Source organism: Scyliorhinus canicula, chromosome 25 (assembly GCF_902713615.1).
Source record: "Scyliorhinus canicula chromosome 25, sScyCan1.1, whole genome shotgun sequence".
In the NCBI taxonomy this organism is placed as follows: Eukaryota; Metazoa; Chordata; class Chondrichthyes; order Carcharhiniformes; family Scyliorhinidae; genus Scyliorhinus; species Scyliorhinus canicula.
Window position 1 is genome coordinate 8,196,784 of NC_052170.1, and position 15,242 is coordinate 8,212,025.

General features: G+C 51.2%; 1 protein-coding gene across 2 annotated transcripts in view; it reads left to right on the top strand.

Annotated features, from left to right (window-relative positions):
• LOC119957253 (shiftless antiviral inhibitor of ribosomal frameshifting protein homolog) overlaps positions 1–7,455 on the top strand; it is a 31,643-nt gene extending 24,188 nt beyond the window's left edge. For both annotated transcript variants that reach the window (XM_038785102.1, XM_038785101.1), the window contains exons 7-9: positions 455–558; positions 1,362–1,510; positions 7,065–7,455. In XM_038785102.1, the coding sequence (XP_038641030.1) occupies positions 455–558; positions 1,362–1,510; positions 7,065–7,336 (525 nt within the window). In that variant the 3' untranslated portion in view covers positions 7,337–7,455. The remainder of the gene's footprint in view (positions 1–454; positions 559–1,361; positions 1,511–7,064) is intronic.
• Positions 7,456–15,242: the final 7,787 nt, after the last annotated feature.

Consider the following 15,242-nt stretch of genomic DNA (forward strand, 5'->3'; position numbering starts at 1 on the left):
AAAAAATGAAAATCGCTTATTGTCACGAGTCGGCTTCAATTAAGTTACTGTGAAAAGCCCCTAGTCGCCACATTCCGGCGCCTGTCCGGGGAGGCTGGTACGGGAATCGAACCGTGCTGCTGGCCTGCCTTGGTCTGCTTTAAAAGCCAGCGATTTAGCCCAGTGTGCTAAACCAGCCCCTATTGAATGGGGGAGAAGGCTCGACGGGCCGAGTGGCCTACTCCTGCTACTATTCCTCGTGTTCTTGGATTGTCTTGGAAAACAGGGAGGGATGTTCCAGTGCAGGGGTGCTGGGATTAGAATAGATAGTCGCAGACAGGACGGGCTGAATGGCCTCTTTCTGTGCTGTAACGCTCTCTGATTCCCCCCCCCCCCTCCGGTTGTCACTTGCTGGTTGAGGGTGCTGACCTGGGGGTTCTCTTGTCTTTGTCTCTCTCTCGCTCTCTCTCTGCAGGTCTCGCGGTGTCGGAGGTGCAAGAAGAAGTATGACCCTGTGCCCCGCGACAAGGTGTGGGGCTACGCTGAATTTCACTGCCAGCAGTGTGGCAACGTCTTCGGGTAAGGTGGGGGGGGGGGGGGGGGGGGGGGGGGGAGGGTCCGCGGCCTGAGTATCCGGGGTATCGTTCTGAGGCAAAGCTGATCCCGTCACGGACGGAATGGTCTGCCGCCCCTGTCCCATCGCTCATCCATACGGAGGTCCCATAACGTGGGGGCCAGACGTGAACCACGACGTACTGACTGACCCCAGAGAATCTGGGCCATCCATCCATGGGCCGAATCTTCTCATTTATTGCCCAAGTGTCAACTTAGACAAATAAAATAAAGGCGGTGGGTCGCACCGAGCCCACCCACGACAGCAACCTTGACAGAATTTGTACCCCCCTGTCAGAACAATAAAGACTAGACAAAAGGAACCCCCTCATGGAATCCCCCCCCATCCCCCCGCAACAGAACCCCCGCCCCAAGGACGGACTCTACCTCCCCCCCCCCTCCCCCCACAGACCCCCTCGTCCCCACAACCACAGAATTCCCCCACAACAGAACCCCCCACGGGCCCCACCCCTCCCACCATGGACATGGACCCCACCTCCCCCTCCCAAAGACGCCCCCACCCCCCCGACACTGCATCGCTGGCGATCGAGTGGGAGGGGGGGGGGTTTCCGTAGACAACTTCCCGACAACTTCCCGACAGCGTGAAAGCGGTTTCGGGTCTTCTGCTTGATTCCCTCCCCCTCCTCCGTCATTCCCGCCTGCCGAAAAAAGGGGCGGAAAATCCCCCCCCCCCCCCGCCCCCCCCACCACCACACACTATTTCAGACTGATTGCATCATTGTTGACTGCACTTTCTCCTCTATTTGCAGGGGTTTTGGACAGATGGGCCTGCCAGCACCTTGCTACCTCTGCTGCGGCCGCGTCACCCCCACTTGTATCCTTCCGCCAAAAAAGGGAGTGGGTCCTCGCACCCCGAGACCTCACAGCTGCTTCGCCGAAGACTGCTACAACCGTAAAGGTCAGCTCCTCCCCCCCCCCCTCCAGCTTCATGAGCTGGTTCCTTCCGTCTCTTATTGTTTGTTTGTGGCATTTCCCCCACCCAGTGTCCTGCTTCCTCGCTGGAGTCCGGTTCTGCCAGGGCCCCATCCCCTGGGTCTCCGGTAAGCGGACAGTCGCGCGTGAGTCTTGTCAGTGAAGGCCAGAAAGTCATTCGTCTGCATCGAGGGAAGGGCGGGCACCACACTTCAACCCAACCCTCAGCAGGGTCAAGTCAACTCATTGAATAGTCCTCGAGGATGGGCACCATTGGCCGCTCTCCCCCCCCCCCCCCCGCCCATGCCCCCACCCCCCCCCCCCCCCTCACCACCACCACCACCTTAACGCGTGGCGGAGCCCGTTATCTTTCCCACTCGGCTGAACACAGCTAGACTGGAGATCGAAAGTAGTCAGCAGAAACTATCCGATTGCTCAGCTACTCCAGAACCACACGGTGATTGTGAACCTTAGAACATAGAACATAGAACATTACAGCGCAGTACGGGCCCTTCGGCCCTCGATGTTGCGCCGACCTGTGAAACCATCTGAAGCCTATCTGACCTACATTATTCCATTTTCATCCATATGTCTATCCAGTGACCACTTAAATGCCCTTAAAGTTGGCGAGTCTACTACTGTTGCAGGCAGGGCGTTCCACACCCCTACTACTCTCTGAGTAAAGAAACTGCCTCTGACATCTGTCCTATATCTACTACCCCTCAATTTAAAGCAATGTCCCCTCGTGTTGGTCATCACCATCCGAGGAAAGAGACTCTCACTGTCCACCCTATCTAACTATCTTATATGTCTCTATTAAGTCACCTCTCAGCCTTCTCCTCTCTAACGAAAACAACCTCAAGTCCCTGAGCCTTTCCTCGTAAGACCTTCCCTCCATACCAGGCAACATCCTAGTAAATCTCCTCTGCACCCTTTCCAATGCTTCCACATCCTTCCTATAATATGGTGACCAGAACTGCACGCAGTACTCCAGGAGCGGCCGCATCAGAGTTATGTACAATTGCAGCATGGCCTTGTGGCTCCGAAACTCAATCCCCCTACTGATAAAGGCTAGCACACCATATGCCTTCTTAACAGCCCTATTAACCTGGGTGGCAACTTTCAGGGATTTATGTACCTGGATGCCGAGATCTCTCTGTTCATCTACACTATCAAGAATCTTGCCATTAGCCCAGTACTCTGCATTCCTGTTACTCCTTCCAAAGTGAACCACCTCACACTTTTCTGCATTAAACTCCATCTGCCACCTCTCAGCCCAGCTCTGCAGCTTATCTATGTCCCTCTGTATCCTATAACATCCTTCAGCACTATCCACAACTCCACCGACCTTCGTGTCATCTGCAAATTTACTAACCCATCCTTCTACACCCTCTTCCAGGTCATTTATAAAAATGACAAACAGCAGTGGCCCCAAAACAGATCCTAGCGGTACACCACTAGTAACTGAACTCCAGGATGAACATTTGCCATCAACCACCACCCTCTGTCTTCTTTCAGCTAGCCAATTACTGATCCAAACCGCTAAATCACCTTCAATCCCATACTTCCTTATTTTCTGCAATAGCCTACCGTGTGGAACCTTATCAAACGCCTTACTGAAATCCATATACACCACATCAACCGCTTTACCCTCATCTACCTGTTTGGTCACTTCTCAAAAAACTCAATAAGGTTTGTGAGGCATGACCTACCCTTCACAAAACCGTGTTGACTATCACTAAGCAACTTGTTCTTTTCAAGATGATTATAAACCCTATCTCTTATAACCTTTTCCAACATTTTACCCACAACCGAAGTAAGGCTCACAGATCTATAATTACCAGGGTTGTCTCTGCTCCCCTTCCTGAACAAGGGGACAACATTTGCTATCCTCCAGTCTTCCGGCACTATTCCTGTCGACAAAGACGACATAAAGATCAAGGACAAAGGCTCTGCAATCTCCTCCCTGGCTTCCCAGAGAATCCTAGGATAAATCCCATCTGGCCTAGGGGACTTATCTATTTTTAAACTTTCCAAAATTCCTTGTGAACCTCAATTCCATCTAGCCTGGTCGACTGAACCTGAGTATTCTCCTCAACAACATTGTCTTTCTCCAGTGTAAACACTGACGAAAAATATCCATTTAACGCTTCCTCTATCTCCTCTGATTCCACACACAACTTTCCACTACTATCCTTGATTGGCCCTAATCGTACTCTAGTCATTCTTTTGTTCCTGATATACCTATAGAAAGCCTTAGGGTTTTCCTTGATCCTATCCACCAACGACTTTTCGTGTCCTCTCTTCGCTCTTCTTAACTCTCCCTTTAGGTCCTTCCTGGCTAACTTGTAACTCTCAAGTGCCCTAACTGAGCCTTCATGTCTCATCCTAACATAAGCCTTCTTCCTCTTGACAAGTGCTTCAACTTCCTTAGTAAACCACGGTTCCCTTGCTCGACAACTTCCTCCCTGCCTGACAGGTACATACTTATCAAGGACACGCAGTAGCTGTTCCTTGAAAAAGCTCCACATTTCGATTGTACCCATCCCCTGCAGTTTCCTTCCCCATCCTATACATCCTAAATCTTGCCGAATAGCATCATAATTGCCTTTCCCCCAGCTATAATTCTTGGCTTGCGGTATATACCTATCCCTGCCCATTGCTAAAGTAAACATAACCGAATTGTGATTACTATCACCAAAGTGCTCACCTACATCTAAATCTAACACCTGGCCGGGTTCATTACCCAGTACCAAATCCAATGTGGCCTCGCCCCTTGTTGGCCTGTCTACATACTGTGTCAGAAAACCCTCCTGCACACACTGCACAAAAACTGACCCATCTATAGTACTCGAACTATAATATTTCCAGTCAATATTTGGAAAGTTAAAGTCCCCCATAACAACTACCCTGTTACTCTCGCTCCTGTTGAGAATCATCTTTGCAATCGTTTCCTCTACATCTCTGGAACTATTCGGAGGTCTATAGACAACTCCCAACAGGGTGACCTCTCCTCTCTTGTTCCTAACCTCGGCCCATACTACCTCAGTAGACGAGTCCTCAAACGTCCTTTTTACCGCCGTAATACTTTCCTTGATTAACAATGCCACACACCCCTCTTTTACCATCTTCTCTGTTCTTACAGAAACATCTAAATCCTGGAACCTGCAACAACCATTCCTGCCCCTGCTCAACCCATGTCTCCGAAATCGCCACAACATCGAGATCCCAGGTACCAACCCATGCTGCAAGCTCACCCACCTTATTCCGGATGCGCCTGGCGTTGAAGTAGACACACTTCAAACCAGCGTCCTGCTTGCCGGTGCCCTCTTTCAAACTTTTAACCCTATCCCTGACCTCACTACTCTCAACATCCTGTACACTGGGACTACAATTTAGGTTCCCATCCCCCTGCTGAATTAGTTTAAAACCCCCCCCGAAGAGCACTAGCAAATCTTCCACCCAGGATATTGGTACCCCTCTGGTTCAGGTGAAGACCATCCTGTTTGTAGAGGTCCCACCTACCCCAGAATGAGCCCCAATTATCCAGGAAACCAAAACCCTCCCTCCTGCACCATCCCTGTAGCCACGTGTTCAACTCCTCTCTCTCCTTATTTCTCACTTCGCTAGCACGTGGCACGGGTAACAACCCAGAGATAACAACTCTGTTTGTTCTAGCTCTCAGCTTCCACCCTAGCTCCCTGAATTTCTGTCTCAAATCCCCATCTCTCTTCCTACCTATGTCGTTGGTACCTATGTGGACCACGACTTGGGGCTGCTCCCCCTCCCCCTTAAGGATCCCAAAAACACGATCAGAGACATCACGAACCCTGGCACCTGGGAGGCAACACACCAACCGTGAGTCTCTTTCGTTCCCACAGAACCTCCTGTCTGTTCCTCTAACTATGGAGTCCCCAATGACAAGTGCTCTGTTCCTCTTCTCCCTTCCCTTCTGAGCAACAGGGACAGACTCTGTGCCAGAGACCTGTGCCCCATTGCTTACCCCTGGTAAGTCGTCCCCCGCAACAGTATCCAAAACGGTATACTTGTTAATGAGGGGAATGACCACAGGGGATCCCTGCACTGCCTGCCGGTTCCCCCTCCCTCCCCGGACGGTAACCCATCTACCTTCTTCTTTTACCTGAGGTGTGACTACCTCCCTATAACTCCTCTCAATAACCCCCTCCGCCTCCCGAATGATCCGAAGTTCATCCAGCTCCAGCTCCAGGTCCCTAACGCAGCTCTCGAGGAGCTGGAGTTGGATGCACTTCCCGCAGATGTAGTCAGCAGGGACACTAGAGGTGACCCTTTCCTCCCACATTCTGCAGGAGGAACATTCAACTGCCCTAGCCTCGATTCCCACTGAACTAACTTCCCAACTACTGAAACCTAAAAATAAAAAAAATTAAAAATTTGTTAGTTTAGCCTTGTTGGCAGGGTCAATCGCACCTGCAGACTGGCAGCAGTTAAACCCCACGGCATCTGTTTGCTCCTCCATCTCGAGCCAGCATTGGTGCTGGGGTCACCCGTGAGCGTCAGAGGTTCCGGCAGCTGATCCAACGTCGGGAAGGTCTGGGAACGATGCCCGCCATTCTCCTTCCCTGACAGCCAATCGCTCGGCCAAGGGTTAGGGCAACGTGTCCGTATGCCCAGAGAGCCAGGAATGACATTCCATGGGGAGTTCTCCATCCCAGCTGAAACCTCAGCTCTTTCCCACCCTTCCCTCGCTCCCCCTTCTTCCCGCGCTCCCTTCCCCCCCCCACTCTGCCTTACCCCCTCTCTCTATCCCCCCCCCCCCCCCCCACCCCTTTGTAAGGGAGTCTGCCCCACACTCTTCAGGTGCCAGGGATGATCACTTCAACATGCTGCTACCCTAATTTCTGTTCCGCCTACTGACCTCCAATGTTTTGCCAGGTCGCGGCTATGAGGCGCCATTGAGGGAATGAGGGTCCCAGCTGCCCAGATATGAAAGATCCCGTGGCGCTATTTTGAGTTCTCCCTGGTTGATGCACTTATCAATTGACCACAGAAGCGAAGTTATAGTCCGAACTGAAGGCTTTAATACACAAGATGTTCCCCCAGCAGCTCAGGTACAGAAAGGGAGCTGTGGGGAACACACGGGCTCTTATACCCCGCCTTACTGGGCGGAGCTACCTGACAGCTCTAGCCAATGGGTGACTAGTGTTACATACCAATTGGGCCAATGAGCAGCGAGCCTTCTCCACCAATGGTGTCTCGGCATTGCTAGTTACCGTAATATCTCTAGTCATACTACCACACTGGTGTCTTGGAGATAATTGATTCCCCCCAATCTACATAGTTAAGCAACCGGATGACCTGGCCATGACCACGTTGCTGTTATTGGGATCTTGCTGTGCACAAATTGACTGCCCCGATTCCCCACAGCGGTGGCGATACGTCATCGGGTGTGAAGCGCGCTGGGACATCCCGTGGTCTGAAAAGGAGCTATGTAAATGCAGGTTTTGTGTGTGTGTAATACTCAGGAACAAATTGTCTTTTCCACCCTCCCACGCCCCCAGAACCCCACATCCCCGGGACCCATTGCGTCCACCCACGCAGCCGTCATCGCAAAGGGCTCCCCAAGGTCCTGTTCCCGAGTCTGGAGCACGACAGCACCGGATCCACCATTGCCACCTGCCTGAGTCAGGGCAGCCTGATGGAGTGCCACGTGGATGACATCATCGAAGAGGATATCCTGGAGGAGGAGGAGGAGGAGGACGATGACACAACCGAGGGAGACGAGGACTCGACGGAGAGGTCCGATGACGGGACCGGTGACAACGGGGACTAAAATGTCCGAGGGGTGTCCCAGAGCTAAATAAGTGTAGATGTTGGCCGTAGCTGTGCACCATTCCTTCACAATGCCTCGCCACCCCGTGGGCTCCCCTGGGTAAGGGGAAAGATTGATGGGGGAGGGGGAAAGGGGAGGGGGAAGGGGGAGGGGGGGGGGGAATGGGCAGGGGAGGAATTTGCACAACTCGGGATTTTTAAAAATGTTCCATTCTGAAGAGGCTCTTTTCGAACCCGCCCATTTGACAGAACCGACAAAGAAAATTTTGCTTTGATTCCGTGTAATTCAAAATGTAGGGAAAAGAAAGTTTCGATTTTATTTCTGGAGGAAGATGCCTTGAGCTGATCCACTGTGGGTGGCATCACTGCCTTGCGGGCCCCTCCATATGATTCTACGTGGTGTGAGTGTGTGTGAATGTGTGTGTGTGAGTGTATGTGTGAGTGTGTGTGTGAGTGTGTGAGTGTGTGTGTGAGTGTGAGTGTGAGTGAGTGTATGTGTGAGTGTGTGTGTGTGTGAGTGTGTATGTGTGAGTGTGTGTGTGTGTGAGTGTGTGTGTGTGAGTGTGTGTGTGTGTGAGTGTGTGTGTGTGAGTGAGTGTATGTGTGAGTGTGTGTGTGTGTGTGTGTGTGTGTGAGTGTGAGTGTATGTGTGTGTGTGTGAGTGAGTGTGTGTAAGTGTGTGTGAGTGTATGTGTGAGTGTGTGTGAGTGTGAATGTGTGAGTGTGTGTGTGAGTGTGTGTGTGAGTGAGTGTGTGAATGTGTGAGTGTGTGTAAGTATATGTGTGAGTGAGTGTGTGTGAGTGTGTGTGTGAGTGAGTGTGTGAATGTGTGAAAGTGTGTGTGTGAGTGTATGTGTGAGTGTGTGTGTGAGTGTGTGTGTAAGTGTATGTGTGAGTGTATGTGTGAGTGTGTGTGTGAATGATCGGAATAGGGTTATTTGTGCTTCAGTTGACTGCATTAAGGAGATAGTTGGGGCTGTGAATCTGAATCATTGTCTCATCTTAAATATTGACTTAAAGCAGTGCCTTAACAAGCCAGGGCCTTGTGTGCGGCATGTGTCCCTTCCCTTGGCGAACATACGCCTCAGGTGCCGAGTTCTCCTGGAGTTTTATTTTTCCTTCAACTTTGAGGCAACGGGGGGAAAGAGCAGCTATTAATAGAACGATCAATTTTATAGCACAGATGGGCCATTGACACCAACTCTCGGAAAGAGCTTGTCATTTAATTCCTTTCCATAAAAACCTTGATTGTCACCAGCTTTTATGAATCTTGCTCCCACTGTTGTCCCTTGGAGGGAATTTTATATCCTTGTGAATTTGCTTCGGAAATTACTTCCTCTTTGTCCTTTTGATGATCCTGAAGCCCATTGTCCGAATTCACACCAGGTTCACAGTCTGCACCGATCCTTCGAATGATCCTTCGAATGAGATTTCTACCTGTATCCACACCACCCTATCCCTGTAATCCTACAACCTAACCTGCACATCCCTGGACACCAAGTGGCCAATCCACCTAGCCCGCACATCTTTGGACTGTGGGAGGAAACCGGAGCACCCGGAGGAAACCCACGCAGACACGGGTGCAGACTCCGCACAGTCACCCGAGGCCGGAATTGAACCCAAGTCCCTGGCACTGTGAGGCAGCAATGCCAACCACTGTGCCGTCGTGCCGCCCAGATCCTCTGTGACCTCTGGACTTGTCCCATTCTGGCCCCACCCCACCCCGCAACCCGATTTTAACTCAAGCCGCCTTAGTCGTTCAGTGTTATGGAATTCCCTCCATAACCTTCTCCGTCCATCCTCCGTTAAGACGTGTCTGCCTCTATGTTCAGGACACTCCTTACAACCTACCTCTTTGACCGAGCTTGTGATCACCTGACCTAACCTTCTCTACTTCACTGTCACATTATTATTTCATAAATGCGCCTGAGACATTTTACTACGTTAAAGGTGCCATATAAATGCAAGTTCCAGTTGTTGTTGGATTAATTTCCATCAATCACTCACCCTGGCCAATTGAAATAGATTTTTAGCCATTTGATGCCATGTTTCTGAATGGCTCAGTGGAAGTGGACTACACAACTCTGACCTCAGACTGTCCGACTGCCAATTCCAATTGGTCCTCGGTGGCCCGGTCGGAATCTGGACCTCGGTGCCCAATGAATGGTCCCCTTCGCCACGGGATACAGCATTCCCGAGACCGGGCAGCCCAGGAAGACGTAGGTTCCCGATGACAGTGGTGCAGAAATCGTAGCCGATTTCTTTTTCACCCGTCCGAGTTTCGGGAACACTGAGCCCTTCTCCTCTCTCCCACTCCACGGAGGGGATATAACCAAACGGCCCACGTGTCAGGCAGTGCTCAGGGGGCCGCCCTCCTGCCCCTCTGTTGAATGGTTATGGGTTCCAGCCCCCCCCCCCCCTCAAAAGGCTTATGCGGGAAAATCCATGCTGACATTACAGCCCAGGGCCCAGGGAGTGCAACCTTGTTGGAGGGCCGCCCTTTCAGATGAGGCATGAAACTGAGGCCCATTTGGCCGGGTAATTTTACCACCGGGGTTGGGTGGGGGCGGGGGGGGGGGGGGGCGGGCGGAGATAAGCACAGTGGTTAGCACTGCTGCCCCACATTGCCAGGGACCCGGGTTCGATTCTCCGCTGGGTCACTGTCTGTGCGGAGTCTGCACGTTCTCCCCGTGTCTGCGTGGGTTTCCTCCGGGGGCTCCGGTTTCCTCCCACAGTCCAAAGATGTGCAGGTTGGGTGGATTGGCCGTGCTAAATTGCCACTTAGTGTCCAAGGGTTAGGTGGGGTTACTGGGATGGGGTGGGGGTGAGCCGAGGTAGAGTGTTCTTTCAGAGATTCGGTGGGCCGAATGGCACAGTAGGGGCTCCGCACTGTAGGGATTCTATGAAGTGGGTGCAAAAGACTCCACAGTCATAGAATCATAGAATTTACAGTGCAGGATGAGCCCATTCGGCCCATCGAGTCTGCACCCGGCCCTTGGAAAGAGCATCCTACTTAAACCCCACCTCCAACCTATCCTCCTAAACAGTAAGCCCACCTAACCCTTGGACACTAAGTGGCAGTTTAGCCTGGCCAATCCACCTAACCTGCACATCTTTGGACTGTGGGAGGAAACCGGAGCACCCGGAGGAAACCCACGGAGACACGGGGAGAACGTGAGAATCCCACGCAGACAGTGACCCGAGGCCGGAATTGAACCCGGGTCCCTGGAGCTGTGAGGCAGCAGTGCTAACCATGATTAGAAGATTGTTGCTGAGGTTTAACTTTGTTGTCTCACTGTCAGAACTGTTATGTCTTCACTCTGTTATTGGTTACAGAGACACAGACATGCCTCCAACAACCTATTCAACTGCAGAGTGTGACAACAGCACCATCTGGTGGCTGCTGGCTCGCACTGCGACAGCAATACAGTGACTGTCTGTTTTCCTTTGCAAACTGAAGTCTTACTCTCAGGGATTGCTTTGGCCTTCCACTGTATCCTTCCTTACCCCCACCCGCACCTCTGAAATGCACTCGCTCTCAGGTGAAATGATTCCTAGTTAGGAGAGGGGTTGACGTGGTGCGTGCTTCATTCAGTCGCCAAGAAGTTGCCCTTTGCAATAATGGGTGGAGCAACAACGTCAAGGTTGCGTTTTAAAGGAACGATGTCATGTCCCTTTCGGCAAAAACGTCTCCCGCCCGACTGTGGCCGCGCTGGACACCGCCCACAGCCGCAACGCCGGGTTCCCGACCACTGAGACCACACGGCAACCGCACGGTTGGGAACGCAGCCCATCGGGGGCGGAGCATCAGGGGAGAGCCTTAAGCAATTACGCTATTTCGGAGGGGGCGGAGCATACGAAACCTGCATCAAACAGGCACCGCTCCCCGATTTCGGCATCAAAAGGGATTCTCCGCTCGATCACCGATTACGAAATCGGCGTCGGAGAACGGTGAATCCCGCCCCGTGTCTGTCAAACCTCTCCCGATGGTTCACCAAAGTGCCATTCATCGGTTCCGCGTACGAGATCTTGTCTCACTCGGACTACCGACAGCCCTGAGACGTGTGGTGCCCACCTGGGTAAACCCAGAACCTTTCAGCGAAGGGGGGGGGGGAATCATTTCAACAGCGGTAAACCCGGAACTGTCTGTGCTGTGCGCGTCACACAAAGTCGGGTTAATGCTCGCAGTCCTGCGTTGCCGGCTGAGACTATGATCCTGTCACTTTAACAAGTGGCCGCTTTATTTTCGGAGGGTGGAGGGGGGGGGGGGTCGGTTTCTATGCGGGAAAAGTCTTTGATGTAACCTTTACTCTCTTCCTGTTAATGCACGTTGTGTGATCCTCCAGCAGTCCCAATACTTTATGAAGGTCTGTCGATTAAACAGAGGAATCTTGTAAAGCCTGATGCCTAAAATAAAGAGAATAATTGTTGCATTGGAGTCGGTGGTTTGGGTGAAGCGTTGAATTGTTTCACCCCAAAGGGAATGTTTTTCGTCACATTAAAGCCTGAGTCCTCAAATCTCTCTGTCTCTGATTTCCTTTCGAGAAACAGAATTGATAAGGCGCAGAGACGGTCATTTTGGCCATTTGTGTCTGTACTGACTTTCCAAACAAACATCGTGACTTCCAGCAGTTCCCCTGTAACCCTGTCCCGACAAGATTGAAATTCCCGCAGCAGTGGGATTCGAACCCACGCCTCTGTGGAGACTAAACCAGCGTCTTAGACCTCAGACTTTGGCTTAAGTCAGTTGATGTAATGTCTGCCTTGGTGCCTGAAGGTGAGTGAATGAGCGCCCGAGGGTGAGAATAGTTCTACAATCGAGGTCTTTCCCCTCGGAGAAGGGGAAGGTTGAGATGGAGATGTTTCACAACAGTCAGGGGTCTGGACAGAGTAGACGGGGAGAACAAGGGTCAAGGACCAGGCGACACAGATTTAAGACGAGTGGGGAAAGAGCCAAAGGCAACGAGAGGAAAAATATTTTCGCGCAGCATGTGGTTAGGATCTGGAATTCACTGTCAGAGTGCGCGGTGGAGGGTGGGATCAATCGAGGCATTCAGGAGGAAATTGGACAAGCAACTGGAGAAAGGCAAATGGGAGGGGGGGGGGGGCACAGGACAAGAACCAGGGAGTGGGACCAGCTGAATTGCCCTTGCAGAGGCCCAGCACAGGCTCGATGGACTGAATGGCCTCCTGTTCTATACCTATTCTGTGAGTGTCAGAGCGCTGGAAGAGTGTTGACAGCTAGATGCTGCCCGGTTGTTAGAGATGGCCAACTGACCCAGGGATTCGCTGGAGAGGAGGGGGGGTCATCCTTGTGTGGCCTGGAGAACAACTATTGGCCACAGCGACACAATAATCAGTCAAGCGGAGTCCGTGATTCTTGACCACTGAGCAGTTTTGATTAGGAAGAGGACTGGAAGAGTAAGCAGGCAACAGGACTGTGAAGAACTGGAGATGGAATGGTTTAAACAAAGTAAAGGGAAAATGCTGGAAAATCTCAGCAAGTCTGGCAGCATCTGTAGGGAGAGAAAAGAGCTAACGCTTCGAGTCCGATGACTCTTGTCAAAGTTAAAAGACAGAGAAAGTGGGAAATATTTATACCATGGAGTTAGAATGAAAGATGAGTCATAGCCACAGAAATCCAGGGAAACTGGGTGCTAATGGCCCAGATACCAAGGGGAAAGAGTGTTAATGACAGTTCCCAGAGAGAACAAATGATGTGAAAGGTTAAACAGCAGGGAAACTAACATCAGAGGATGAACTGTAGGTGTGGGGGGAGGGGAAGGGGAAGCAAAGAGGAGAAAGGTGCATAAGATTGGGGGGGGGGGGGGGAATTAAATGTATATTAAGAAAGAAAGAAGTGGTAAAAGACAGTTAAAATGAAATGAAAACAAATGGGTCGAGGTGGGGCTGATCATCTGAAGTTGTTGAATTCGATGTTCAGGCCGGAAGGCTGTATGCCTAACCGGAAGATGAGATGTTGTTCCTCCAGTTTGCGTTGCGCTTCACTGGAACATTGCAGCAGGCCAAGAACAGACATGTGGGCATGGGAGCAGGGTCTTTTGTTAAAATGGCAAGCAACGGGAAGGTCAGGGTCCTGAATGCGCACCATTTTAACAAAAGACCCTGCTCCCATGCCCACATGTGAGTTTGAGGGCACTCCTCTTTATTCAAAGGATGCAGCGTGAACTTAAATCATCAGCGGAGGTCCTTAGCAGAAATGTTACATTGAACGACAAAGCAAAAGAGAGCATGAGGACCAAGCAGGCGCACCTGTCGCATTAAAGGTAAGCGAAAATGGTCGGCCGGTTGGGAGAAGTGGGCCCCGGGGACAAAAGGTTGAAAAGCGCTGCCTTTGTGTCAATCTCAGCCTTAAAGTGATGGCATGGGACCATCTAAATAAAGCCCCATCTCCAGCTGACGCTTGCAGCAGTTCCCATTTTCACTCAGCAGGTGGCGCTATTGCTTTAACAGGGCAGCTCCCTTCACCGCTCTCTCGGTCAATGACCAATTCAGCGATTCTAACCAGCGGTGACTCGCAAGGGGCAATAATAATTCAATAATCGGCAACAATAGTTGACTTAAATTTGATATTTAGGAGCATCCCATCCTTTTGCATTTCTGAAGAAAAAAAAACCTTGCATTTTATAAACTATTTTAAAAGCATCCGTAGAATTTCATACAGGCAAAATACCTGGAGATTCGAAAAGAGAACAAAAAATGCTGGAAAAGCTCAGCCGGTCTGGCCACGTCTTTGGAGAGAGAAACATTTCGAGTCCAATATGGAATTTTGAATTTTAGAAAGTAGGAGCCCATTCGGCCCACTGTGTCTGCCAGCCCGTTCGAGTGATTCGATTAGTCTGGACTCCCCTGCTATACCCTATAAATCTGCAACATATTCCTTTTCGAGTACACAACTGTGGTGTTATCACAATCATCAGCATTGCAAAGGTTAATGTAGTGTCGAGAGTAGCCACTAGAGGGAGCTGCCGGTACAACTATATAAGGCAGTGCTGCCAGACCTTAGGGGAGGAGTGCATGCAGGAGATGGCGAGAGAATGTTGGAAGAAGAGATAGTGCAAGTGAGGTTAGATCATAGTTTAAACCAGTAGTGAGATTAGCAATAGGTGAGTGTAGTTAGATGTTATTGATCAATTGTCTATTCTTAAGGACTACGTGTCGAATCCAAGTTTAGTAGTGTCAATAAAATCATAGCTTTGTTAAGTTCAAGCTATCCTGTGGTCTTTGTGAACACTACGCCAAACACCCTGAAAAAAGCAACACAAAAAACACCACAACAACCTGTTCCCTTTTGTGACTTGTATTTGTAGAGGCCCATGTGACCTCAGGCTTGACGACGCTTGCGATGGATGCAAATTGTAGTCCGTGTTCTCACGCAGGAAAAAGATCAGGAGCCAATTTGTGCACAGCAGGCTCGCCCAAACAGCCAGGGCAGAGGTGGGGGGAGGGGGGGGGGGGGAGAAGTCCCATGGCCGTCGCCAAAATCTTGATACATTCACCCGAGGGGGCCTGGGATTAATGTCAGATAATGCAAAGGGTGTAAAATCGAGCTCGCCTGAAGCTGAACTGAGGTTAGCGTGAGGAGGACGGGAGGGGGGGTGTTGGAGGGGGGAGGGGGATTTTGCACGCGAGGGCCTCTGTACCTCATCCACCCCTCATGGTTAGAACTGAATCAGGACGGGCAGCACGGTGGCCTAGTGGTTAGCACAACCGCCTCACGGCGCTGAGGTCCCAGGTTCGATCCCGGCTCTGGGTCACTGTCCGTGTGGAGTTTGCACATTCTCCCCTTGTCTGCGTGGGTTTCGCCCCCACAACCCAAAAATGTGCAGGGTAGGTGGATTGGCCACGCTAAATTGCCCCTTAATTGGAAAAAATAATTGGGTAAT